The sequence below is a fragment of the Pseudonaja textilis genome, chromosome 7 (assembly GCF_049901715.1).
Source record: "Pseudonaja textilis isolate UNSWEBS1 chromosome 7, rPseTex1.2, whole genome shotgun sequence".
Lineage (NCBI taxonomy): Eukaryota > Metazoa > Chordata > Lepidosauria > Squamata > Elapidae > Pseudonaja > Pseudonaja textilis.
The window spans coordinates 1,773,149-1,799,906 of NC_141996.1; the positions used below are offsets into that span (position 1 = coordinate 1,773,149).

A 26,758-nucleotide genomic window follows, 5' to 3' on the forward strand; every position below is an offset into this window, starting at 1 on the left:
TTTATGACACACCCTGGGGGAGGAGGGGAGAAACAGGGTCATAGGTGGGCAGTAGCTTCGTTGGAGAGTGTGATTTATGACACACCCTGGGAGGAGGAGGGGAGAAACAGGGTCATAGGTGGGCAGTAGCTTCGTTGGAGAATGTGATTTATGACACACCCTGGGGGAGGAGGGGAGAAACAGGGTCATAGGTGGGCAGTAGCTTCGTTGGAGAATGTGATTTATGACACACCCTGGGAGGAGGAGGGGAGAAACAGGGTCATAGGTGGGCAGTAGCTTCGTTGGAGAGTGTGATTTATGACACACCCTGGGAGGAGGAGGGGAGAAACAGGGTCATAGGTGGGCAGTAGCTTCGTTGGAGAATGTGATTTATGACACACCCTGGGGGAGGAGGGGAGAAACAGGGTCATAGGTGGGCAGTAGCTTCGTTGGAGAATGTGATTTATTGACACACCCTGGGGGAGGAGGGGAGAAACAGGGTCATAGGTGGGCAGTAGCTTCGTTGGAGAATGTGATTTATGACACACCCTGGGAGGAGGGGGGAAACAGGGTCATAGGTGGTCGGTAGCTTCATTGGAGAATGTGATTTATGACACACCCTGGGGGAGGAGGGGAGAAACAGGGTCATAGGTGGGCAGTAGCTTCCTTGGAGAATGTGATTTATGACACACCCTGGGGGAGGAGGGGAGAAACAGGGTCATAGGTGGGCAGTAGCTTCGTTGGAGAATGTGATTTATGACACACCCTGGGGGAGGAGGGGAGAAACAGGGTCATAGGTGGGCAGTAGCTTCGTTGGAGAATGTGATTTATGACACACCCTGGGGGAAGGAGGGGAGAAACAGGGTCATAGGTGGGCAGTAGCTTCGTTGGAGAATGTGATTTATGACACACCCTGGGGGAGGAGAGGGAGAAACAGGGTCATAGGTGGGCAGTAGCTTCGTTGGAGAATGTGATTTATGACACACCCTGGGGGAGGAGGGGAGAAACAGGGTCATAGGTGGGCAGTAGCTTCGTTGGAGAGTGTGATTTATGACACACCCTGGGGGGAGGAGGGGAGAAACAGGGTCATAGGTGGGCAGTAGCTTCGTTGGAGAGTGTGATTTATGACACACCCTGGGAGGAGGAGGGGAGAAACAGGGTCATAGGTGGGCAGTAGCTTCATTGGAGAATGTGATTTATGACACACCCTGGGGGAGGAGGGGAGAAACAGGGTCATAGGTGGGCAGTAGCTTCGTTGGAGAGTGTGATTTATGACACACCCTGAGAGGAGGGAAGAAACAGGGTCATAGACGGGCAGCAAATTACGCAGGGCAGAGCCAACTGCATTTGGGAAAAGTGCCGACATGTTGCTCCTAATAAATAATTGCATTTCTTTTGACTCGAGGCTCATGAATTAATTGGGGCGTCCGCTGGAACCCTGACACACTCCTCCTCTCGTCCGCCACCTGTGCGGATGTCCTTTGTTCTCAGGGGGAAACTGTTTCGGCTACAAAACCCCAACTATCTCTGTTCCCCCCGCCTCCTTATCCCTCATCATCCTTGTGGCAACCCTGAAGCCTCCAAGATGAGGCCTCAGTCATACCTTCTCATGATACAGTGACACCCATGGATGTATTTCATCTAAAAATTACTCCATTTCACCAGAATTTCTTGGGAGAGTCTTGTCTCTTTTCATTTCGTTCCTGGTTTGGGATGACAGGGACGTCTCAGCCAGAAAGCGTGGAAGTGCAGAATTATAGTTGGTTTACTATTTATTCAATTCCTATAGCTTCCCATCTTGGCAAACTACTCTGGGCTTATCGGTAAAATCTGTCAGGACCGCCATCTTGCTACGCCGTGGGGAGGGGGCGGCGAAAGGCAGGGTGGGGTAAGGAGCGGGTCAGCATGAGGAAAGGAGAGATCCCATGAGAGCCTCCAGCTGTTCCGAGGTCACATGAAACAATGCAGAACCACCCAGCCTGCGAAGACAGGGACTGTTCCCCAAAGCATTGGTTAGCGCCCGATTGCACGCTGGTTGATAAACGGCGGTGGATGGGAATAAGGGAAAAACTAACTCTGCTTTGGGCACAAAAAACCCCCCACCTTCTCTTCTTCTGATCGATTGAGTTCTAAAAAAATAAAAATAAAACCACACCAGGTTTTATGTAAGTTTGTAGTTATAGAGACAGACCTAATTTGGTGGAAATAACACATTTCATATGGTCTTTTTTTTTTTTTTAGAAGAATTCTCTATTTTCTCTATTTTTATCTCTATAAAAAAATCAGATTTAATCACAGTGTCTGAGTGGATGCTGCCTGGTAAGACACCTCATACTCCCGTTCTGACAGTGGCCTCGTGTCCAGGTTTTGACCCAGATCCGGCCATTGGTCACCACGTTCTTGCTTTCTCCAGAAAGGCTCATCAGTGGTTGTGTTTCCCACCAGCAGCACCGAGGAAATCTACCAACTCCCTTTCCTAAGTTGGCCTTTCTTAGCTTTGGCAAAAGAAGTGTACGGATTTTAAATCCCAGGATTTTCCCCCTGCCAGGATTCTGAGAATGGACATCCCCAAAAACCAGGGAAAAGATCCCAGAATTCTGCTATTCCTCTTTTTTTATTTTTTTTTTATTTTTTTTAAAGCCACTGCTCATTGACGGGGTTTGATTTCTCAAGCTTGAGTTCTGCTCTAATCTACAATCTACCAATCTGTTTGGTTCCCAGGTTTCATGTGCGGCACGTCGGTGCTGGACAAAGACGGGGTCAGCGCCGCCGTGGTCGTAGCAGAAATGGCTGCCTGGCTGGACACCAAGGGCCAAACGCTGGCCCATCAGCTAACGGAGATTTATAAAACGTAAGTCCTTGGCTACCCTGGATTCCAGAAATGCAAACGGCAGCGGCTGAGGCCTTTTTAAAAAAAAATTCCACAGCTGGAACGGAGGTTCACACGGGCACGCTGCGGTTCTTTGCAAGCTGCCACAGAGATTCTGCCTAGAGAGGATGCCCTTTCTGGCACCCTGGCTGTCCCTGCTCAGAATAGATCCATCCTGGAATAGATCCAAAGGTGCTTTCTTCCAAAGCAAACGAAATGTTTTCGAAAGAAAAAGTCTGAAGAATGTCCCTTTTGGGGTGGGGGAAGCACCTTCGGGTCCACCGCGACCCAAATGCCTGAGGATCTCCCATATCCAGTAAATCCAGGACGTTTTCCTTCAGCCAGTCCTGCCCTGTCTTCTCCTAGGTATGGCTACCACATTTCAAAAACCTCCTACTTCCTGTGTTACGATCCCCCTACAATCCAAAGGATATTTGAACGGCTCCGAAACTTCGATATGCCTGATTCTTACCCGACCTCTTGCGGGACGTACGCTATTCTCCACGTCCGGGATGTCACCACCGGCTATGACAGCAGCCAGCTCAAGAAAAAATCGGTAAGTCGTTCCCATCTTCGGGTTCGGAGCGACCGAAGCGCTGTAGTTTGGCTTTGTCTAATCCAGAAGGTTCCGCGTCTCCTTTGAAACAAGCTCTTTTACGACTTGGTTTCAATTTTTAACGGACGCTCTAGAGAAACGCTTTCCGTTTTATTAAATGTAGAGTCTTTCACTTAACCACCCTTTGAAGACACACAGCAGCACTGGAAAAAGGGACTTGAGTGAATCTTTGCGCTTAGGGCCCTTGGAGCGTTGCCATGGAGACGCGATTAAAATTTAGGGTGCTTGTCGGTCCTGCAATTTTTGGAAGAGTTGCAGCATCCCGGAGTTACGTGTCTACCATTTGTGACCTTCCTTAACTGACTTCCGACAAGCAGAATCCATGGGAGAAGCTGGATTCGTTTAATGACCACATGGCCCTCTTAACAGCAGTGATTTGCTTACCAATGGTGGCAAAGAAAAAAAAAGGGTTGTAAAATTGGGAGTGTCTCACTTAACAGCTGCCTTGCTTCTTAGCGGAAATTGGCCCAGTGGTGTTCGTAATTCAAGGTCCTCCTGCATTGCAGATCGGAAGAAGATCTGTCTGTGTTTACACCCTGCTTTGAAACGCACAAGTCTCGTTATCGGCCTGCTGCAAAAATTACAGGCAAATCCCAGATTTCTTTGGCAAATCGCAAAATTCCAGATTTATTCTGTTTTCGCAGAATCGATTTCCTCAAATCAAAAAAAAAAAAAACATCTTTGAGTTAGGGCCGTAAGGAGCCTGCCCATTACCATTGTAAATCTTGATGGTCGTAAAGTGGGATTTGATGATCTATTTTTTTGTGACGGGCATTAAGCAAACATTTCATTAAGCAACCACGGGATGCAGCAAACCACTATAAATGCGGGACCGGCGACCAAGGGCAGTCACACACGACCACAGGGGGAACCTCCCCATTGGAAGTTCAAATCTGGGTCCTGAGTACCTGCGCAGAGGTCTGTTGTAAGGTCTCTGAGTCACTGGTCTTAAGTTGAGGACTACTTGCAAACCTTACACACCTTAGCGTGCAATGCAGAGCCCAGTAACTCATTTTTACTTCCTTAGTCACCCCGCACTTTCAACACACAAAGCATCCCCCCCGAAATGGACGGCCTGTGTTGTTCTGATGATTAACGACCGTGGCCCAAAGATCAGGAGACCGTGAGTTCTAGTCCCCCCACCCCCTCCCCTTAGCCACGAAAGTCAGCTGGGTGACCTTGGGCCAGGAGGCGGTGAGTTCTAGTCCTTCTCTAGGCACCCAAAACTAGCTGGGTGCCTTTGGACCGGTTGCTAAGAGACGGCGAGTTCTAGTCCCACCGTAGGCATGAAAGCCAGCTGGGTCCAACCCTGGCTCCAACTAACCTCACCCAGTGGTGGTTGTGAGGGGAGAACTGGAGGCTAGAATGGAGTGGAGGAAAAGAAATCGATCTTATCTCGGAAGAAGGGACTGCAGGGATGTGGCTGCAGGACTTGAGGCTCTGCACCTGAAGCCTGTCTTAGATAACTAGCCTAATTGTTAACCGTGGCTAATCTGGAGAGCCTAAACCAATCTTGGCTAGCAAGCTGGCAACCAGGAAGTTCCCCCAGTTGTGATAAAATATCCAGAAGCCCGTTCACCGCCGTGAATTGTTTGTAAAAGTAATACGAGGCGGGATACAAATAAGTCGATATAAATGTTTCCACCCCCACACACACCCCTCCCTCAAAAACCCGTTGGGTTCAGATTCCAGGCATCTGTGCAAGCCTACATGGGATCAGAACCTTTTTTTGGAGGTGGGGGAAGAGATTGTGATTTCCGGTGCTTTTCCTGTCGTCTCAGGTGTTGCCCGTGAGCAAAAACAGCCAGATGATCACCTTCACCTTTCAAAACGGCTGCGTGGCCACGCTCCGGACCAGCGGAACCGAACCAAAGATTAAATACTACGCCGAGATGTGTGCGCCGCCAGGCCAGAGGTGGGGGGAAAACGCCTTCCCTGTCCATGATTCTTGGGAGGCCTTATAGCCGGGAGAGGGGAGGGAGAGGGGGAGAGGGAATGGCCTTGAAGGGCAGGAGGAAGTCCCGCCCCCCCAGAACCGTAGTCGGAGAAACGGGGTGCGAGCCTTGGCTGGGAAAGGAGCGGGAGCGAGACCACCCCCTTCCCTAGTCCGCGTCAGAGTAAAGGGAGAGGAAGCACACTCAGACGTGCAAGAGGCTGTTACTATGATTGTAAAGCCATAGTCCTCGCCTCTATGGCTTCTCAGTCTACCCTCCCTTGCAGGGTGACGACGGTTACTCCTGATTTTGGAAGGACTTCCTCTTTGGATGCTCAGGGCAGCCTGTGTTGCCTTTCCCCTCTCCAGCTTCCCAGTATCCCAACAACTAGGGTAGTCTTCCTCCTCCTCCTCCTCCTCCTCCTTCCTTCCTTCCTTCCTTCTTCCTCTTCCTTCTGCCCCCGTCTTCTCCTCCTCCTCCGCTCCTTCTTCCTCTTCCTTTCTCTTCCTCTTCCTCCTCCTCTTCCTCCTTTCCCTCCTCCTCCTCTTCCTCCTTCCTCCTCCTCCATCTTCTTCTCCTCCTCCCCTCCTCCTCCTTCCTCTTCCTTCTTCTTTCTCTTCCTCTTCCTCCTCCTTTCCCTCCTCTTCCTCCTCCTCTCCCTCCTCTTCCTCCTCCTCTCCCTCTCTTCCTCCTTCCTCTTCCTCCCCTGCTCCTTCTTCCTCTTCCTCCTCCTCTTCCTCCTTCCTCCTTCATCATCTTCTCCTCCTCCTCCCCCTCCTCCTTCCTCTTCCTTCTTCTTTCTCTTCCTCCTCTTCCTCCTCCTTTCCCTCCTCCTCCTCCTCCTCCTCTCCCTCTCTTCCTCCTTCTCCTCTTCCTCCTTCCTCCTCCTCTTTCATCTTCTCCTCCTCCTCCCCCCTCCTCCTCCTTCCTCTTCCTCCTTCTTTCTCTTCCTCCTCCTCTTCCTCCTTCCTCCTCCTCCTTCATCTTCTTCTCCTCCTCCTCCTTCTTCCTCTTCCTTCTTTCTCTTCCTCCTCCTTTCCCTCCTCCTCCTCCTCCTCTTCCTCCTCTTCCTCCTTCCTCCTCCTCCTCCTCAGCGTGTGGGTCGCCTGTGGGTTTGGGGTTTTAGAACGAACCTCCTCGATTTGGACGGGGACGGCTTTCCAACTTCGTCCTCCCTGCTCTTTAGCGACGTCGCCGTGTTGGAAGAGGACCTCACGAAGCTCATCGGAGCCCTGGTGGAGCACTTTCTGGAGCCCAGCAAGAACCAACTCACCTGGCGCTGTGTGTAGCAGCCATCCCTCCCCCCCCCCCCCCCCCCCCCCACGGCCCCTCCCTCCAGCCCTGGCTGCCGTCAACGTCGTTCCTTGCACTGCGTCCTGCGGAATTCGGGAACCAAGAGGCAAACCTCCTCTCCTTGCTTTCGTTTCGTAGGTGTCCGTGAGTGTTTGCTGCCTGGGGTGTCTGCGTCCCTCACTTAGCCAGCACCCCAAAGCAGTACTACCTTTTGTCAGCTTGAGTGTACCCAAGTAGTAAAACTGCTCTGAAGCTGTCCGGAGAGGCCCTCAAAGAGAGTCAGAACCTGTGGGGAGGGTCTCTGGCATCAGGCCCTGGTGTTCCTCCTCTTCCCCCTCCAGCAAAGATCAGCCGTCTACATTCTTTGCGCTACGAAGATCCTTCCAGAGCGGGGGAAAAACAGCTAGATTGCAAAAAAACAAAAATAATAGTAATTGTGGGAAAAAAAGGCTCTGCTTCTCCACCGTTAGCTAGAATATCGGTATTATCTTCACTGCGTTATCGAGTCTTAATTTTGCCAGGAGGTTTTCGTTTGTTTGTCGTTTTCTAGCTCGTGTTGTGGTATTCAGGGGATCCCAGCTCTTTTAAAAACCTCCTTAGATCGTCTTCGTTGGGTGGCATTTTCACCCCCGACGATGTTGCTTCTTGACATCCACCTGAGCCCTGAACCAGTCAAGACGGGCTAAATCACCCGAGGTCTTGATCTCTCTCAAATTGTCTGCAATTTAAGTTGAGGTGGATCCCGACTATTATAGGGTAGCTGATTCACCCCTCTTACCCAAAAAGCAAAAAATTTTCACCTAAGACTTCGTATAAGTAAAAAGGGTGGGTGGGGCGGGCGGTGGGTTGGACTAGAAGACCTCCAAGGCCCCTTTCAACTCTCTTATTCTATTCTAAGTCTCATCCTGCACAGAGACTCCCTTAATTGGCAAACATAATTAGGAGCCTCAGTGGTTAGAGTGCAGGCTCTAGGTTGACTCAGCTTTCCATCCTTCTGAGGTGGGTAAAATGAGGGCCCAGATTGTTGAGGCTGACTCTGTAAACCGCTTAGAGAGGGCTGGAAAGTGGTCTATAAGTCTAAGGGCCATTGCTATCATCAGCCCTGTTTAAACTTGTAGAGGTTGGAAGAGACCGGCAAACCGGAGCTCGTTCATGACTTGTCAGAACAAAGGAGATTCATCAATGCTGTGATGAAGGTCACATCTCCCTCCAACTATTCATGTTAACATGGGCTGGCGTGCAAGGTTAGGTAAACCTTGTAGACCAGGGATTCTCAACCTTGGCCGCTTGGAGGTCCGGGGTGGACCTCAACTCCCAGAAGCTATGCTGGCTGGGGAATTCTGGGAGTTAAAGTCCACCCGTCTTCCAGCGGCCACGGTGGAGAATCACAGTTGTAAGCAATCTCGATGCTCAGAAGTTAACATCTCTCGAGGAAAGGGGTCTCCTTGGAGTGCCTTGGTTGGGCTAAGATACTCCAGGAAAATGCCGTAGGGTGGAACAGTTTGCATCCGATTGCGTGCTGGCCTTCCTCTTCCCAAATTTCCAAATGCCACGTTGGCTAGCAATCCTGTCAATTGAAGTCTGGGTTCTCTCCACGGTACCCAATTAGGAAGATGCATTAGGTAAATTATGGACTGTACACAGTTTGGTGCATTTTTCCCACCCACTGCTAAGCTATAGCCAGTGACAATCATGGGAAAAAAAAACTCTGGGAGATTTGGCCTCACCACAGAGAAGAATCTTTGGCATGGATCATTGAGCTCCTTCCTTCCATGTAGCGGCACGGACCTCTGTCCTTCTAGGTTGCAGGAGTCCTGTGGAGGACCAGCCACAAAGCCTCTTGATAGCCCAACACACAGGATGTTTCTTCCAGTGTGTAGTTTTTGGGTGTAAGGTCAAATTGGAAGCACAGTCTCAATGCCAGGGTTACATGGTAGAAGGAATCTATACATGGATTCTACAGCATTCGCTGTCATACTCATTTCTAGCTTCCAGGCAGATAATCTCAAGAATTATGATTTATGTAGTTTTCGGAAAACGGAAGGATCGGGTCTAAATTGACACCCCAGGGGACTGTTACGTAAGTATGAAAATTCATGTAGTCACGGGAGCGAAGCAAAGCGTTTTGCACATGGAAAGTTAGATTGCAAGGGTTTTGAAGAACTATCTGTAGAGATTTAAGCTTCCCTTTATACAACCTAGAGCCAGATTTTTTATTTTATTTTTTTTGCCTTTCTGGGATAAATTATTTATTCTTTGCAATTGGAAGTGTTAACTCTTAGGTCATTCACGCTTTACAGGCATTTCCAAAAACTTTGAAGCTGTGCAATAGATATTCTTGATATATTTTGTCTTCAATTTACCTGCAACATTTATTTATTTATTTATTTCGCTTTTTATTTAAAGCTTTAAGTACCTTCCAGGTTTTCTATACTTTTGAATGACAGATGCGGAATGCTGTTTTTGTGTTTTTTTAAAAAAATATGCTATCGTTTCCCTTTTTGTTTTCTGTAATATTTGCAAGTGTTCCTATTCTAGTGAAGAAAAACTTAATTTATGTGGTGGAAACCAACCCGGAAAACTGTGGGTAAAAATACGTTTGCTCGAGATCTATATAGCCTGATTTAAAACGCCATCGGAAAACTAAGAGGAAGGAGGCCAACCGTACTTGGAAAGACTGTTTTCCCGCGTTCTGATTTTGGCAAAGAACAACGTCGCTTTGGAACAAACTTAACACGGAAGAACAAAACTGCCTCTTGTCGGTTGGCACACACCGTCTTTAGAAATGTCGTCTCGGGACGGAAGACGATCAACATTTCCCAGTTCGTATAATGGAGAAGTTAGATAAGGGATCTCCAATCCTTGAAGCACCCCGGAATAGACGGTGTGATCCCCTTTTGTGGGTGAGGAAGCATGTGTGTGGTTGACGCTCTTAAGGAAATACTCCACAAAACAGCATAATAATCGTTTGCAGCAACCTTGTTTCTCAAAATCAGTCAGATTCTGTTGGGGAAATATATCTTTTTCCTCCCTCTCTCTCTCTTTGGCTAACCGGGAAACTTTAGAAAGATCAGCAGGGATGGCTTTGATTTTAGACCTTTGCCGGCCTTTCATTTTGGGTGTCTTTTGATTCCTTGCTTCAAAAACTTAAGCGGAGGATCGTCCGTTATTTGCAAGATGCCTAGGAAAACGTGTCTTGGTTTGTTTAAAATGCCTTTTCCCGTTTGATGCGTTCATACAACGAGGACTGACTGTTGGGGGGTGTCTTTGTTTTTTAAGCTTTGCAACTGTTTTGCATCCATTTTCTTTCACTTTTTGTTTCGTACCACCAAGGGAATGTGTTTGCTCGGGTTGTAGTCCAACCGTGGCAACTTCCGAGACTTGTGGACTTCCACTCCAAGAATTCTGGGAGTTTGGAAGTCCATAAGTCTTGGAAGTTGCCAAGGTTGGGCCACCCCTGTTGTAGCTTCCCAAAAAACCCCTTTGCATGCTTTCTGCTGATCTCCGGGTACAGCCTTTTAAAAACAATGCGGGCACGAGATACAAACATTGGGACAATATTAGCGTAAGCGGAAAGAACGCCTGGTCTCCAGCCGTTGAACCAATGTCTTAACGGTCTTCCTTCTCTTAACCCTGTCGCAAAGTCGGTGGGCGGCCACGCTCTTCCACGACAGGGGAACAGAATGAAAGCCTTGGGGTCTTCCTTGTGAAAACCAGATCCTTTGGGTGCTCCCTTGGCCGCTGCACAGAAAGCCCATTTCCTCCCCGTGAGTTGCGGCAGGAGAAGGCCACTTCCGCAGGGCTGTGCGGCAACCTCGCGGGTGACCACGGGAAGTGTTGAGATGACCATTGGGCTTTGGAAGTGCGCAGCCTCTGTGTGAGAACCTCCGCTAGGTGCCTCCCAGGTTCTCTCGCACGCGTTTGGCCTCGTCACATGGGGGTTTGAACCCTTCCTGGACAAACAAGCTGCTTGATATCTCCGTCTGTGTGCCTGTGTGTGTTGTGTATAGGGTACTGTGGGGTGATTCAGAGTGATCCCACAGCCGGAAAGGGATTGGGGCAAGGGTGCAACCATAGACAGCTTCTCCACGGAGTATGTTTCCATGAACTGCCCGATAAAGCACAAGGGAACCTCTTTGAGACAGGAGCCACGGTGGTCCTTCACACCCGAGGCTGGAGGTTGGGTAGATCTTTGGGCAGGAGGGATCCCATGGTGGGGTTGTCTACATTGGAAGAATCAAGTCGGCCTTGGGAAGAGCTTTCCCCTTGGAAAAGAAGCCCCCTCCCCGGGCCCAGGTTCAAGGTGGCCCCTTTGGGTAGCTAGCCTTGAAACCCGGGTAGACCTCTTGAGAAGGAAGACTTCTCCTGGTCAGGGGAAAGGAGAAGTGAACACCCCATTCAGGAGGCCTCTACTGACCCTTGTGAAAGGTGGTTCCCATCAGAAGCCGGCGGACCTCTTGACTCCAAGGGGTCCTTGGCGCTTCCACCCACAAACACGGCGAAGCTTCTTCGGGACGGAGGAGCAGCTCCTTCCACCCCGTTGGACGGGGCCGCCTTCCCCGTGGGCCCAGAGTCAAGAACTCCACCAACCTCGTACCTCGAATCCCGCCGCTGAGCAGCTGAAGTCAGAGGCATAACGACTTTTCCTCCGCTTAAGACGGGACGCCTCCCCGTTTGCGTAGACGCCCACAAGAGCTGAAATGATCCAGAGTAGACCCCCTGACCCCCACCCCGTCTTCCTCCAGAACAAGTGTGACTCCTTCCATCGGAATCGGTCTCTCTCTCTCTCTGAACTTGGGTGGGAAAAGTGGGATTAAGCTGCACTTCAGCGCCTTCCTTCCTCACCCAAACGGCCCCGTAATTCTAGCGTCTCTTTTAGTCGCCCTTATTCAGGGGAAGCGGGGTGGCTTTATTTGGGGGGTCCAAAGGCCCCCCAACTCTTCCCGCTCTCCAGCTAAATCTTAAAAACCGCCTCCGAGAAGCTCCTTCCGTTCCACGATGCGCTTCCTGCCCAAGAAGGCGACACAATTGTGCTATCGGTGTGGATTTTTGCACTTTCTCTCCCCCTCCCGTTGGAGGTGTTTTGTGTCTGGATTTTTTGTTGTCGATTTGGTTAAAGGTGTTCGGTTAATAAAATGTTACCTTGATGGAGGCGTGCGCTGGGGTCTCTCTCTCTTTTTTTGTGTGTACAACAAGAGATTTAGGGAAAGGGAAAAAGAGACAACGCAAAAAACGTTGTGGTTTTGTGGTTGGTCTAGGGGAAAGCGGGGTGGCTGAGTGATCTTTTATTTTTTTTTAATTCCAATTTTGGAATTCAATAGGAAAAAAAACAAAATTGGAAATTGAATTACAAAGCAATGCTGGTAGTCCTTGACGTATGACACAACGGAGCCCCAAATTTCTGTCGCTAAGCAAGGCAACATTTTGGCGAACCTTCCCTGCCACCGCTGTTAAACGAATCGCCGCAGTTGTCAAATTAGTCACATGGTTGACTCGGCTGGTCGGAAGGTTGCAAACGGGACCGTCATAAATTGAAGTCAATTGCCAAGCCCCCGGATTTTGATCACATGACTGCGGGGATGCCGCAATGGCCCTAAGTGTGAAAACTGGGCCCGAGTCGCTTTTTTTCAGTGCCGTTGTGACTCCAAACGGTCACTAAATGAGCTGTTGTAAGTCAAGGGCTACCTGTATATGGGAAAGGGTTTTCATCGAAGAAAGTATGAAAAAGTGCCGGGGAGGAACCGTAGCCCCTGGGAGCTGTGCATGATGGGCCCTCTGGGACTTTGACCTGTGTTTTTAACGGGCAAGAAAGACCAAATAGCAGTGGAAACGGCCGTGCCCGATTCACATCCTAGCCGGACATAAATGCAGCGTATAACAATAATTCAAGATGAGTTTTTCAGCCAAGGCTGCTTTAAAGAGGTGCGCATGGCTGGCTGGGGAATTCTGGGAGTTGAAGTCCACCCCTCTTAAAATGAGGAAAACCCGTATTAAGAGGTTGGTCACCTGCCTTTCGCCCCAAAGCATTCACCCAGCTATTCTTTTGTTACCTTTTGCTACCTGTCCGAAAGAAAACCCGTGGCCGCCTCCGTTGTTTAAAACAACAATTTGCAAATGAACACATTTAAAACACGGATCGGTCCAGGCGGATCATCCAAAACCCACCAAAGCAAAGCTTCTCAACGAAAAGCACCGCTGTGCCCTGTAACTCCTCACTCCACCCACCAGGGGGGGCTATGACCTCAAGGCTGGGACGGATTTGCTCATCTTCGCCCCCAAAAAACCAGCGGCGGCATCACCAAGCCTGTTCCAGATGTGCGGATCGCAGCACCCATCGTCCCCTTCCCCATTGGGCAGGCAGGCTGGGAGCAATTTGGATTCTAGAGCAACACCCCTCTGTCCCCCCCTGCCCACCCCCGCCCCGGGAAGGAAACTTCCCCAAGTTAAGAAACGGTATCCTAGGGGGGTCCCGCTCTCCAGCAGCGGGTTTGGACTAGATGACCTCCGAGGTCCCCTCCCAACTCTTCTAACCGGGGCAGAATTCAGCGTCCCGGATCAGCTCCTGGCAGTCCTCGACTTAACCAGCCATTCGTTGAGTGACCGAAGTGAACATCTACGACCGTTCCGCGGCAGGACGACCTAAAGTGTCCTCTGGCGTGTTTAAAGCTGTTTTAAGCCATCAGCCTTGGCTGGGGGTGGAGGGGGGCGGGATTCTGGGAGTTGGCCCACCCCGTCTTGACGGCGCCGAGGTTGAAGAAGGCTGGGCCCGATTATCCGGCCGGCTGCTTCCATTTATCCTGGGCAGCCAACTGCCTAAAAGCCCCCAAAGGACCCCTCGTAAAAGGGGGATGGTCAACGGATAAAACTCCTCCTGAGTAAATCCCGTCAGTTCTTCCACCTCAGGAACTGAGTCGAAGGTGACCCCGCTGAGGCGATGCTCCTCCGTTACTCTCCAAAGTCCTTTTCCCTCAGCGGCTTGTGGAAATGGTGTGATTCCTACACAAGGATCCTCCCTCCCTTTTCTCCTTCCTTTTCTCCTTCCTTCCTTCCATCCATCCATCCCTTTCCTTTCTCCCTTCCTCTTTTTCCTCCCTCCCTTTTTTTCCTCCCTCCCTTCCACCCATCCCTTCCCTTCATTCCCTTTGCCTTCCTTCCCTCCCTTCCACCCATCCCTTCCCTCCCTTTTCTCCTCCCTTTTCTCCTTCCTTCCTTCCATCCACCCATCCACCCCTTTCCTTTCTCCCTTCCTCTTTTTCCTCCCTCCCTTTTTCCTCCCTCCTTCCCTTCCACCCATCCCTTTCCTTCATCCCTTTTTCCTTCCTTCCTTCCCTCCCTTCCACCCATCCCTTCCCTCCCTTTTCTCCTCCCTTTTCTCCTTCCTTCCATCGACCCATCCACCCCTTTCCTTTCTCTCTTCCTCTTTTTTCCTCCCTCTTTTCCTCCTTCCCTCCCTTCCACCCATCCCTTCCTCCCTTTTTTCCTCCCTTTTTCTTTTCATCCTTTCATCCATCCATCCCTTTCCTTCGTCCTTTTTCCTTCCATTCCTCCCTTCCTCCCTCCCTCCTCCCTCCCTCCCTGTCTTTGTCCTTGCAAACAAAAGCCTTGCAAAGAAGACTTGCAAACAAAAGCCAAAAAAAGCCCACCCCCTCCCTCCCTTTCTTTTTTCCTCCCTTTTTCCTTCCATCCATCCATTCATCCATCCCTTCCCTTCACCCCCTTTTCCTTCCCTCCACCCTCCCTGCCATCCACCCCTTTCCTTCCCTCCCTCCCTTTCTTTTTTCCTCCCTTTTTCCTTCCATCCATCCCTCTTTTTTCCTTCCTTCCATCCCTTTCCTTCCTCCTTTTTCCTTCCTCCCTCCCTCCTTCTCTCCTCCCTCCCTCCCTGTCTTTGATATTCCAGTAAGAGGACTTGCAAACGAAAAGCAAAAAAGCCCCGCCAATATCAGATAACATTTCCAACGATTGGAAATACATTCCATCTCCCTCCCTCCCTCCTTCTCTCTCTCTCTCTCTCTCTCTCTCTCTCTCTCTCTATCTATCTATCTCTATCTATCTATCTATCTATCTATCTATCTATCTATCTATCTATCTATCTATCTATCTATCATCTATATCTATCTATCATCTATATCTATTTACCTATCATCTATCTATATCTGTATCTATATATCTCTATCTCTATATATCTCTATATCTTTATCTCTGTCTCTATCTATCTATCTCTATTTTTTTCTCTCTCTATATATATCTCTATCTCTATCTATCATCTATATCTATTTACCTATTTATATCTGTATCTATATATCTATATATATCTCTATATCTTTATCTCTGTCTCTATCTCTGTCTGTCTGTCTGTCTGTCTATCTATCTATCTATCTATCTATCTATCTATCTCTATTTCTCTCTCTCTCTCTCTCTCTCTCTCTATAATATATATATATATAAAATCTATCTATATCTATTTACCTATCATCTATATCTGTATCTATATATCTCTATCTCTATATCTCTATATATCTCTGTCTATGTCTATCTCTGTCTATCTATCTGTCTGTCTTATGTCTATCTCTATCTCCATCCATCCATCCATCCATCCATCCATCTATCTCTCTCTCTCTCTCTCTCTCTCTAACTTATCTCTGCCCTCATGTTCAGCCTCGACAGAAGTGGGGTCCCTCTCTCCGCCCATCCATTATCACGCTTAATCTCCAAGAAGGACCAAACTCTTCAGCAAACATTCAGATTCTTTCTTTACAGGGCTCGGCGAAGAATAAAGAGAGGCCCCTTTTTCCATTTTGCCCTCCAAATGGAATATTTTAAGATCATTCCCGGGGCCTAAAGAGTTAACGCGACCTGCGCAGGGGCATCCCGAAAAGAGGCAGAATTTAGGTCTAGAAGAGGCAAGCTAATTTGCAACCCGTCTCGGTTTAAATGATCCAAACCGACCCAAAACCATCAACGCCTTGGCTTTGAGTTCACCCTTATTAAACCGCAAGGAATTCTGACTCAGATAGATTTGACCTAAGAACCAGCCAATTACAAAGAGTTGTAGCTCCAATCCGAACTCTTCATTAGAGATAAGAATGTAATTTGCACACCCAGAGCAGACGCGTTGATTTACCTCTCGCTGGGCTTTTCAGGCCGAGGATATTTTCCTAGATCTTAGCCGGAAACTTTGGACCAATTTGAAGGGCGGGGGGAAGTTGGCTGGCACAAAAATGCTCTTTCGTTGCTCCTCTTTAAGAACAACTCAAGGCGCCAGTCCTCATGACGATCGAGAGGAGACCATTTTTTAAATAAAAAAAAAACATTTTATGCGTCTCAATCCCAAAGACACCGAGAAACGGTGACTCACCAATTTCCTAAGCTGGACTTCTTCTTCAATTCCAGAACGGACGGCGACTGAATTGTTTCGCTTCTGCAGTAAAAAATTTGGTTCTGACCTAAGGCTTCCTTCGAAAGCATAAAACACAATCTTAAAGTCCAGGCAGAACCTCTTTTTTTTTATTTTCCATGGCTGAGAATTACGTTCATTCCCAGCCTGCCAGCCTTCGCAAACGGTTTTTCAGGGGGAATATTGATAAAACACCCACCTTATCGCACTTGGAATATAGCCGGAGAATTTAATTGCCAAAAACTGCAGGGCAAGGCCAAACTCAGCACGGAGTCGTTGTAATTACGACTGTAAGCAATGGACATAAATAAATAAATAAAAATAAAAGAAATAAAACAGGCTGCATTTGGCACAACACACCTAACCCGGATAATGAACCGATCCTGATAACCGTATTCCAATATTTTGAGGGGCTGCCCCCATAGAAGAAGAGGGTCAAATTATTCTCGAAAATACCTGAAGGCAGGAGAAGAAGCAACGGATGGAAACTTAACGAAGGAGAGAAGCAACCTGGAATCGAGAAATTTCAGTGAGGACGATTAGCCAGCGGAACTACTTGCCACCAGAAGTCGCAAATGCTCCCATCACTGGAGAGATTGGACGGCCATTTTCCCTGGAATGGTATAGGGTCTCCTGCTTAAGCAGAGGGTTGGACTAGATGACCGATAAGGTCACTTCCCACTCTTCCTTCCTTACACAGTTTTCAACTGACTTGATTTGGTGTGTTGGGTAAAAAAAAACGCAACGCAGATGCTTTCAGTGAAGAATTCAGAATGTTCTTCCTGAATCTCACATGCTTCCTTAGAAGTATCGGCATCGGATTTTAGAATTGGTTCTTTGAAGAGATGGATCCAAAAAGTGTTGAGAATTTAAAAAAAAAAACAGATTGATCCTCTCTGTTTTGGGTTAAACGAGGATACACGCTGGTCTGAATGTATTATCATTTTTTTAAAAAAATGAGATACAAAAAAAAATCAAAAGCTGTCCAGGATGGTAGGAAGACTCCCGCCTTGAGCAGAGGGTTGTATTAGAACAGCGGTCGCCAGTTGGTGGGCCGGGGACCACTGGTGGTCTGCGAGAAAATTTGGGTGGTCCGCAGAGAAATGTCCCCGCACCCAAAAGCAATTAATCCAGGCTGCGTGGGAACACAAGGCTGCACCGCCCACATGGCCCGCGGGAACACAAGGCTTGCGTCGCTTGCATTGTGCACAACACAAGGTAGTGAGGGGAGGGGGAAAGGGCGGAGGGGGAACTTGTCCCATGCGCCCCATGCGCCTGGCCTGGCCACCGGGCTGCTTCTTTCCGCTTCTTTCTTCTTCTGCTTTTGGCTGCATGCAAGGAAAGCAGCCAAAGTCTTTCTTTCTCTCCCCCAAATTCCGCCAGAAATGAGTCTTTGGGGACCCTGCAAGGCCTCCTGCTCCAAGAGGCTGCGCCGGTAAAGACTCATTTCTGGCAGAGTTTGGGGGAGAGAGAGAAAGACTTCTGCAGCTTCTGCTGTTTTCCTTGCACGAAGCCAAAAGTCTCTCTCTTTCCCCGAGAACGGAGCTGGAGACGGTATCCTGCGATCCCAAATAAAGAGCGATCGATCGGTAGGAAAACGGGGTGGGGGATTTTCCCAGGGTCTCTGGTCCGCAAATGATGCGTTTGATGGTCCCTGAGCTCCCAAAAGATTAGCGACCCCTGGACTAGATGACCTCCAAGGCCCCTTCCATCCCTCGGGATTCTATGCATTATTTGGCCAGGTAGTTTTCCTTCCCAGACGTTTGCAAGAGGCTCCGTTTCTTTGCCGGGAAGCGTAGCCCAGGCTGATCCGTTCGATTGACCGAGACTGTCTAGGATTAGGATCCAACGGATCTAACCAGACTCTTGACACTTTTGCCCTGGCGAATTGGCAGCTTCGGGAAACTGGCATGGATTCAGCCGGAAGAAATTCTGCTTGTTTTGTGGCTGAAGTCACGCAGAGCTTCAGAAAGGAGGGAAGGATGGAGACTGAGGTTGTCCTCTTGGCTCCTTCCTCTCTTCTCCCTTTATAGGTTTGGTACCCACTGCAGCTGGCAAACTTGGCGGGCAGCCCAGGGACTGGAACCAGCTGGTGCATACAGAGAAAGAGGGGAAAATGTTCTCCGTGCCGTTAACTGGGAAACCGGGCCCCGAATCTGCTCTTTCTAGCTTTGGAACGGCAGGATAGAGCCAACAAGGGCTTCGCTTTGGCAAGACAAACTGAAAGTGCGCGAAGTCTCGCCCATCTGGCTGCGAAAGGAAGAAAGGGGGATTGGAAAAGATTCGTAAAAGGGCAAAATCTTCACTCTGTTCCGGCTGGATTGTGCGAGGCGAAAGCTCAGAGGGCCTGGCTGTAAAGGAGAGGAGAGAGGGAGGGAGGGAGGGATGGAGAAGAGAGAGTGGAGAGAGAGAGAGGGAAGAGAGAGGAGAGAAGGAGGGAGGAGAGAGAGAAAAGGAAGAGAGAGGGGAGAGAGGAGAGAGAGAAAAAGAAGAAGAGGGAGGAAGAGGAAGGAGGAAGAGGAGGAGGAGGGGAGAGAAGAAGAAGGGAGAAGGAGAGAGAGAGGAGAGAGAAAGAAAGAAGAGAGGGGAGGAGAGAGAGTGGAGAGAGAGGGGGAAGAGAGAGAGAGAGAGGAAGGGAGAGAGAGAGGGGAGGGAGAGAGAGAGAGAGAGAGAGAAAAGAAGAGGGAGGAAGAGGAAGGGAGGAGAGAGAGAGGAGAAGAAGGAAGAACGAGAGAGAGAGGGAGGAGAGAGAGGAGAGAGAGAGAAAGAAAAGAGGGGAGAGAGGAGAGAGAGTGGAGAGAGAGGGGGAAGAGAGAGAGGAAAGGAGGAGAGGGGGAGGGAGAGAGAAGAGAGAGAGAAAAAGAAGAGGGAGGAAGAGGAAGGGAGGAGGGGAGAGGAGAAGAAGGGAGAACGAGAGAGAGAGGAGGGAGGGAGAGGAGAGAGAGAAAGAAGAGAGGGGGAGAGAGAAGGGAGGAGAAAGAAAGGAAAGGGGAGAGAAAAGAGAAAGAAAAGAGGGAGGGAGAGGGAGAGAGGAGAGGAAGGAGAAGGAGAGAGGAGAGAGAAAGAAGAGAGGAGAGGGGAAGAGGTGAGAAGAGAGGAGAGAGAAAAAGAAGGGAGAGAGAAGAGAGGAAGGGAGAAGGAGAGAGCGGGAGAGGGAGGGAGAGGAGAGAGAGAAAGAAAAGAGGATAGAGAGGGAGGGAGAGGAAGGGAGAAGAAGAGGGAGGGAGGGAGAGAGAAATTTTATTTGGTTTGGCACTGCATTGCCAATGTATATATAATGTCAGGTTTTGAACTGGTAAATGAACAGTAATTCTTTGAGGGAGGGAGGGAAGGAAAGGAAGGAAGGAAGGAAGGAAGGAAAAGAAAGGGGAGAAGGAAAGAAGAGACAGAAGGGAGGGAAGGAAGGAGAGGAAAAAAATGAAGGAAGGAGAGAGGGAAGGAGAAGGAAGAGAGGGAAGAAAGGGCAAGGAAGAAAGGGGAGGAGCAGAGGGAGAGTGGGAGGTAAAAAGAAGAGGGAAAGAAGGACAGGGGAAGGAAGGGAGAGAAGGAAAGGAAAGAGGAACAAAGGAAGGGGAGGGAAGAAAGGAAGGAGACAGGGAAGGAAGGAAGGAGGGAAGAAAGGAAAGAACTCTTTTTGAGACAATGAGAAGGATTTGATGGGTCTGGATCTTCAGAAGGAGAACGGGTCCAATCAATCAGTCAAATCAGAAGAGAGCTGGAAGGGTCCTTGGAGGTCTTCTAGTCCAACCCCCTGCTCAAGGAGGAGATCCTATACCATTTCTCCTCCATTTCGGGTTGCTTCTCTCCTGGATTACTCCCCCTCCATGGTGGTCTGGGGCAGAGGGCTCCAACGGTGGCAAATTTAAGCCCGGCAGACTCCAACGAAGCAAAGCTGCAGGGGTGGAAATTCGATTTATTTTAGTACTGGTTCTGTGGGCGTGGCATGGGTGGCGTGGTGGGCGTGGCTCTCTGTGGGCGTGGCTTGGTGGGCGTGGCAGGGGAAGGATATACTGCAAAATCCCCTTCCTCCCCCACCCCACTGACCTGCTTTCCAGCTCCGTTCTCCTGCGTGGGGCAACCAAAGGAGACCCAGCCGATCAGCTGGTGTGGGCGTGGCTTGGGGGGGTTCTGTGGTGTGGCTTAGTGGGCGTGGCTTGGTGGGCGTGGCAGGGAAGGATATACTGCAAAATCCCCCTTCCCTCCCCCAGCCCATTGACCTGCTTTCCAGCTCCGTTCTCCTGCGCGGGGCAACCAAAGAAGAGCCAGCCGATCAGCTGTGGGCGTGGCTTGATGGGCGTGGTGTTCTGTGGGTGTGGCTTGGTGGGCGTGGCATGGAGTAGCTTGGTGGGCGTGGCTTGGTGGGCGTGGCAGGGGAAGGATATACTGCAAAATCCCCCTTCCCTCCCCACCCCACTAACCTGCTTTCCAGCTCCGTTCTCCTGCGTGGGACAACCAAAGAAGACCCAGCCGATCAGCTGGGGCTCGATGGGAGACAGAGAAGAGATGGGGTTGGCGGGGCCAGTCAGAGGTGGGATTGGCTGGTTCTCCGAACGACTCCAAATTTCCGCTACCGGTTCTCCAGATTTGGTTCAGAACCGGCTGAATCCCGCCTCTGCAAAGCTGGCTGGGGAATTCTGGGAGTTGAAGTCCCCCAGGCTTAAAGTGGCCGAGTTTGGAGACCTCTGCTCTAAATCAGTGTCCGTCAACTTTGGCTACTCGAAGATATGTGGACTTCAGCTCCCAGAATCCCCCAGCCAAGGCTGAGAGGCACTCTGGCTGGGGAATTCTGGGAGTTGAAGTCCTCCAGGCTTAAAGTGGCCACGGTTGCAGGCTCCCTGGTCTGGAGAAGAGATGGACCCCTCTGGAGCAGCCCCTCAAATATTGGAAGCCTGCCCCCGACTTAGTCCTTCTGGGCCTTTTACAGTTTTGAGGATATCAAGCATGGACAAATTAAAAATATGATTAATGCATCCCAAGAATCACAGGAAGCAGCTATCATGACACCCCCTAGTCCTGCTTTTCTCTAGACGTGCAGCGTAATGAAGGTTTAATCATGGATGGGAAGGTTAAAGATAAGCCAGGAAGCATGAATTAGTGCCATCTGCAGTGCCTCTGTTTGTAAGTACCGTTTGAAAACACTTTGAATTCCGCAGTGCAGTTCCCAGACTTTTAAAAACGTATATTGTATTAGGGGAAAAATCTGTCCCAAAATGCATTCTGTTTACACATGCACAGAAGGAATAAAAATTAGAATATGCTGACAAAAAAAAAAAAGTGGTAAAAAAAACTGCAGACAAAACTGAGTTAGGGTAAGTCTGCACTCAAGGGGAAAATAAATTCAGATTTTAGCACCTGTGTTATCCTTCCACCTTACAATTTATCTCAGCCTTGTTAAAAATTCTCTTGTCTTCATTCTGAAAAGGGCAATTTAATCAGGCACCTTCTCTTTGAGGAAAGTTGAAATCATGTCCTTTTCAGAATGAAGGGGGGAAAACAAGATTTCTAAGCAGGGGGCTGGACTAGATGATCTTTAAAGTCCCTCCCAACTTCATGATCTAAAGCGGTTATTTCTCCAACCTGTGGGATTTCAAAAGCTCTGTGGACTTCAACTTATCTTCTATCTGTAAAAGTGAAAGGCCCCTCACGCATCATCACAAAATCTCCAGAACCGTAAAGCCTACAAACTTGAAATTCGGCCCATAGGTTCCTCTCGACTTCTAGGGGCTCACCAAGAAAGGATTTTCCAAAGGACCCTCAGAGCATTTAGAGTATTTCCTGTATTATTATTATTATTATTATTATTATTAACACGCTCTGATGCTCATGAGTTCTACTCTCACTCCCCACTTGAAAAAAAGAAATCTCTTGCAAAGGCAAAACACAAGCAGAGGAGATTCACTTTCAGTTTCAGAGCACCAAGCGGCTTTAATACAGAACAGTTGAGCTAAGCCACACCCAGGCTCCTTGCTGTCTCCTCCTTACTCACACGGTAAATACTCTTTCAGTTTCCAAACAACCCTCAACTCTCTCACACACACTGACAGGATAAATATCAGATGAATACCGATGGATACTGGTAGGCAGAGGCAGAATCTATCTATCTATCTATCTATCTATCTATCTATCTATCTATCTATCTATCTATCTATCTATCTATCTATCTATCTCTATATCTATCTATCATCTATATCTATTTATCTATCATCTATCTATATCTGTATCTATATATCTCTATCTCTATATCTCTATCTCTATCTATATCTATCTATATCTATTTACCTATCATCTATCTATATCTGTATCTATATATCTCTACCTCTATATATTTATATATCTCTATCTATGCCTATCTACCTCTGTCTGTCTATCTATCTATCTATCTATCTATCTATCTATCTATCTATCTATCTATCTATCTATCTATCTATCATCATCTCTCTCTCTCTCTCTTCTATTTATCTTCTGCCTCTGCCTACCAGCATTCATTATATATATATATATATATATATATATATATATATATATATATATATATATATATATATATATATATATATATATATATATACACACACACACACACACACATACATACATACATACATACATACATACATGTATTGCAGTTAGACTGTCTTTGCAGCTGGAGGTTCTCTCCTCTTAGCTGCCTCCGCAGCAAGTCCCAGCGAAGGCCTCACGCACTTCCAACAGCATTTGCGACAAGGTCTTAATTGACGCCAAGGCGCAGAGGCTGGCCAGAATGCCAACCCTGCCAAGATTTCACAGCTGATGGGTTTTTAAGCACCGCTGGAAAGGAAATTCAGGCTCGCTCACGCCACATTTCCATGCCAAGCAAGGTGGTGTGGGCCAACAACCTCTCCCCCTACCACCACCACCCCGGGGCATCTCTAGTCCTCAAGGATTATCCCGACATCCTTCAGAATCAACTCTAGCCGTGCCTGCCCTTCGGTTCTCCAAATTCTCAGCCACTTCCCCCGTTAATTCTGCCCTCTGCAGCAAACTCGAACGGATGTCTCCACGAAAACCTCCTCTTTCCCCCCTCTTTCTTTGCCTTCTTTTTTATTTTATTATTTTGTTCCTCCTCCCCCTTCTCCAAGGGTATCTATCTGGTCAGAAATGAGAGAGGAAAAAGAAGGTCGCATCATTGTTGTACAGCTGTTAGCAGAAGGAATCTTCCAGCTGGGAGCAGCAGCCCAAGGCCATTTGCTCTTGCCATTAAAAAAAATAAAAAAAATAAGAAGAAGGAAATTTGCAATTTAGTGTCTCCCAAAGGACTTAAAGTGGTGTGTGTGTGTGTGTGTGAAAATTTGTACCTTCATGAAAGTCTTTTGCACAAATCAACCTCCTAAACTAACCAAACCCTGGAGAGCTTTTTCTACTCCTCCACAAAAAAAAAATGGCAATACACAAACACGCACGTTCACGCTTATATATCAGCTTATATATCAGATGTGCTTATATATCAGCTTATATATCAGATGTTGCTCAATAATGCTTAATACACACACACACACACACACACACACACACACACACACACACACACACACACACACGGAGGACTTCCTGAAAACCCTGGAGTTACACTATTTTGGCTGCCCGGAATTCAAAGCCTGCCCACCTCCCACCTGTATGGGGTACCTTCTACCCCGGGGGCTATTTTTGTCCTCTCAAGGTTGCAGTGCAAACGGTTTGCAAGATTTACAGGTAAAAAAAAAAACACAAAAAAGCCATATAATGAAGAGACGCAAACTCCATTTCTTAGACAGAGGCTGAAGGCAGCTGCTACCTGCGTGACAAAAAGTGCAAGAAATTTGAACACCCAAGGCGGGGGTGGGGTGTCCTTTTCTAAGCAAACCGAAACGACTGTAGCTTTCTCTTTTCTTTCTTTCCTTCTTTCCCTTCTTTCTTTCCTCCCTTCTTTCCTTTCTTTTCCTTCCTTCTTTCTTTCCTTTCTTTTTTCTTCTCTTTTTCTCTTTCTCTTTTTCTCTTTGTCTCTTTCTCTCTTCCTCCCTCCCTCACTTCTTCCCTTTCTCATTTTCTTTCTCTCTCCTCCTTTCCCCTCCTCCATCCCCCTTTTTGTTTCTTTCCTTTCCTCTCTCATTTCCTTTCCCCTTCCTCCCTCCCTTTCTCATTTTCTTTCTCTCCTTCCTTCCCTTCCTCTCTCCCTTTCTCCTTTTCTTTCTCTCTCCTTCCTTCTTTCCCTCCTCTCCCTTTCTCATTTTCTCTCTTCCTTCCTTCCCTCCCTCCCTCTCCTTTTCTTTCTCTCTCCTTCCTTCCTTCCCTCCCTCCCTTTCTCATTTTCTCTCTCTCCTTCTTTCCCTCCCTCCCTTTCTCCTTTTCTTTCTCTCTCCTTCCTTCCCTCCCTCCCTTTCTCCTTTTCTCTCTCTATCCTTCCTTCCCTCCCTCCCTTTTTGTCTGTCTTCCTTCTCTTTCTTCATCCGTCTCCTTATCCAAAGTCCCAAGAAAACTCCAAGAGATTTTCCACCAGATTGGGGGGAAGACACCCCCTCCCCAAAAAACAGACCTAATCTAAGATCTCCATCCTCTTTGTGGAAACATAACAGCTTGGTAGCTTCTGCAGAATTCAGAAACCTGAAAAGATGCCCTGCCTCTTTGCATTCTCTCATGTTTGGAAGAGACGGAGAAGATTCCCACCGTCTGATGTATTTTCTTAAATGGATCCCCCCCAAAAAAAGGCTGGATGGTGCTTCATTAGAGACCTCTAGTCCAGGGGTCGCCAACCTTTTGGACCTCAAGGACCACCAAACTCATCGTTTTAAATCCCACGGACCAGAGACCCTGGGAAAATCCCCCCCAAAAAGTCTGCAGGAAAATCCCCCACCCCGTTTTTCCTACCGATCGATCGTTCTTTATTTGGGATCGCAGGATACCGTCTCCAGCTCCGTTCTCAGGGGGAGAGAGAGAGAGAGAGAGGAGAGACTTTTGGCTTCATGCAAGGAAAACAGCAGAAGCCGCAGAAGTCTTTCTTTCTCTCCCCAAAACTCCGCCAGAAACGAGTCTTTGCAGCCTCTCGGAGCAGGAGGCCTTGCAGGGTCCCCAAGACTCATTTCTGGCGGAGTTTGGGGGAGAGAAAGAAAGACTTTGGCTGCTTTCCTTGCGTGCAACGAGAAGCAGAAGAAGGAAGAAGTGGAAAGAAGCAGCCCGGTGGCCAGGACAGGCGCATGCAAGTGATGCAAGCCTTGTGTTCCCGCGCAGCCTGGATGAATTCCTTTGGGGGTGACATTTCCCTGAGAACCACCAACATTTTCTCACGGACCACCAGTGGTCCCTGGCTCACTGGTTGTCGACTCTGCCCTAGGCAGAGGTTCTCAACCTTTCCTCCTGAAAGGTGGGTGGACTTCAACTCCCAGAATTCCCCAGTGAAAGGAATTGAAGTCCACAGATCTTAAAGCTGTCGAGCATCCCAATAATAGAAGTTGAAAATTCTCTTAGTCCTTGACTGACATTCGTTTAGTGTCTGTTCAAAGTTAAAACAGCACAAAAAATAAATAAATGACTTCGGACCAATCCTGGCAGTTACGACATAGCATTTCCCAATGTCATGTGATCAAAATTCAGGCACTTGGCAAGCTCTTAACAACGGTTGCACTGTTCTGGGGTCATGGGATCGCCTCTTGCAACCTGTGATGACCCAAAGGGGCGTGGCACAAAAATAACAGTGTCGCCAAAGTAGAATAAATTCCCTTTAATGCCTCTAACTTGGGCCTCGATGTCCAATTATCCTCGGCTGGATAACAAACTCTTCCAAAAACAGTCTACGAAGGGAGTAAATGCAGCCCGAACCCAAAGTAAAGATAATTAGAAATTTTTTAAAAAAACAACCCAAACCACACTGAAGTCATTAACACAACAGGCCAGGATAATAAATTGCAGACTTTCAAAGGATAACGCAGCAACCACAGTTGGGAGGATGCCAAAACCCAGATAGACTTGACAAACCAGAATAATTTCACACTTTGCTTCCAACAACTTTGCCACGTGCAGTTCCCCCTTTTAAACAGTCTTCCCAGCTGCAGCCCAGGAAGGGGATCGGGGCCCTTTCCTCCCCCTAAACCATGTTGCTCCCTTATCCGCTCCTCCCTGTGTGCCCTAAGATGAAGAGGGGATGGTCCTGGGTCTTCCTCTGAATGCCCAACAGGATTGTGCCCTTCCCAATTTCCTCCACAGCCACCGGAGCCACACTGCCACTGCCTGTCGGCTGTTCCATCTCTCCCTCGGAGTCAGAATCCAACAGGGGCACGACAACCATCCCAGCTGGCTTCCAATAAGCCAAATCAATTGGGGGTAGGGAGCCGGATTCACTTAAGGACCACATCATTCACTTAACAACTGAAATGATTCCTTTAACAACTGCACCATTCACTTAACTGCAGTCATTGACTTAACAACTTCAAGGATTCACTTAATGCCCTTGGCAAAAAAAAGAAGGTCATAAATTCAGGCATGACTCCACGAAACCACTGTCTTGTTTGGCCAACAAATATTCTGGTCCCAGTTGTGGACATAAGTTGAGGACCACCTGTATTCTTTGCCGCTTTCTACTACCCACCCCGAAGAAAGAGGTGGCTTTTTTATTTAAGGTATTTACCTTATTTATAAACACTGTTTCAGCCTGCATTGAGCAG

The 26,758-nt window shown here is 48.4% G+C and overlaps 1 protein-coding gene across 2 annotated transcripts in view; it reads left to right on the forward strand.

Annotated features, from left to right (window-relative positions):
- PGM2L1 (phosphoglucomutase 2 like 1) overlaps positions 1-11,838 on the forward strand; it is a 37,196-nt gene extending 25,358 nt beyond the window's left edge. The window contains exons 11-15 of one of the 2 annotated variants that reach the window (XR_015744390.1): positions 2,701-2,830; positions 3,215-3,404; positions 5,246-5,379; positions 6,585-10,041; positions 10,137-11,838. Coding sequence is in view for 1 of the 2 variants with exons in the window: in XM_026723401.2 (XP_026579186.2) it covers positions 2,701-2,830; positions 3,215-3,404; positions 5,246-5,379; positions 6,585-6,687 (557 nt within the window). In the remaining variant the exon portion in view is untranslated. Of the gene's footprint in view, positions 1-2,700; positions 2,831-3,214; positions 3,405-5,245; positions 5,380-6,584 lie in introns of both variants that reach the window. The other variant, XM_026723401.2, reaches the window with a different exon arrangement.
- Positions 11,839-26,758: the final 14,920 nt, after the last annotated feature.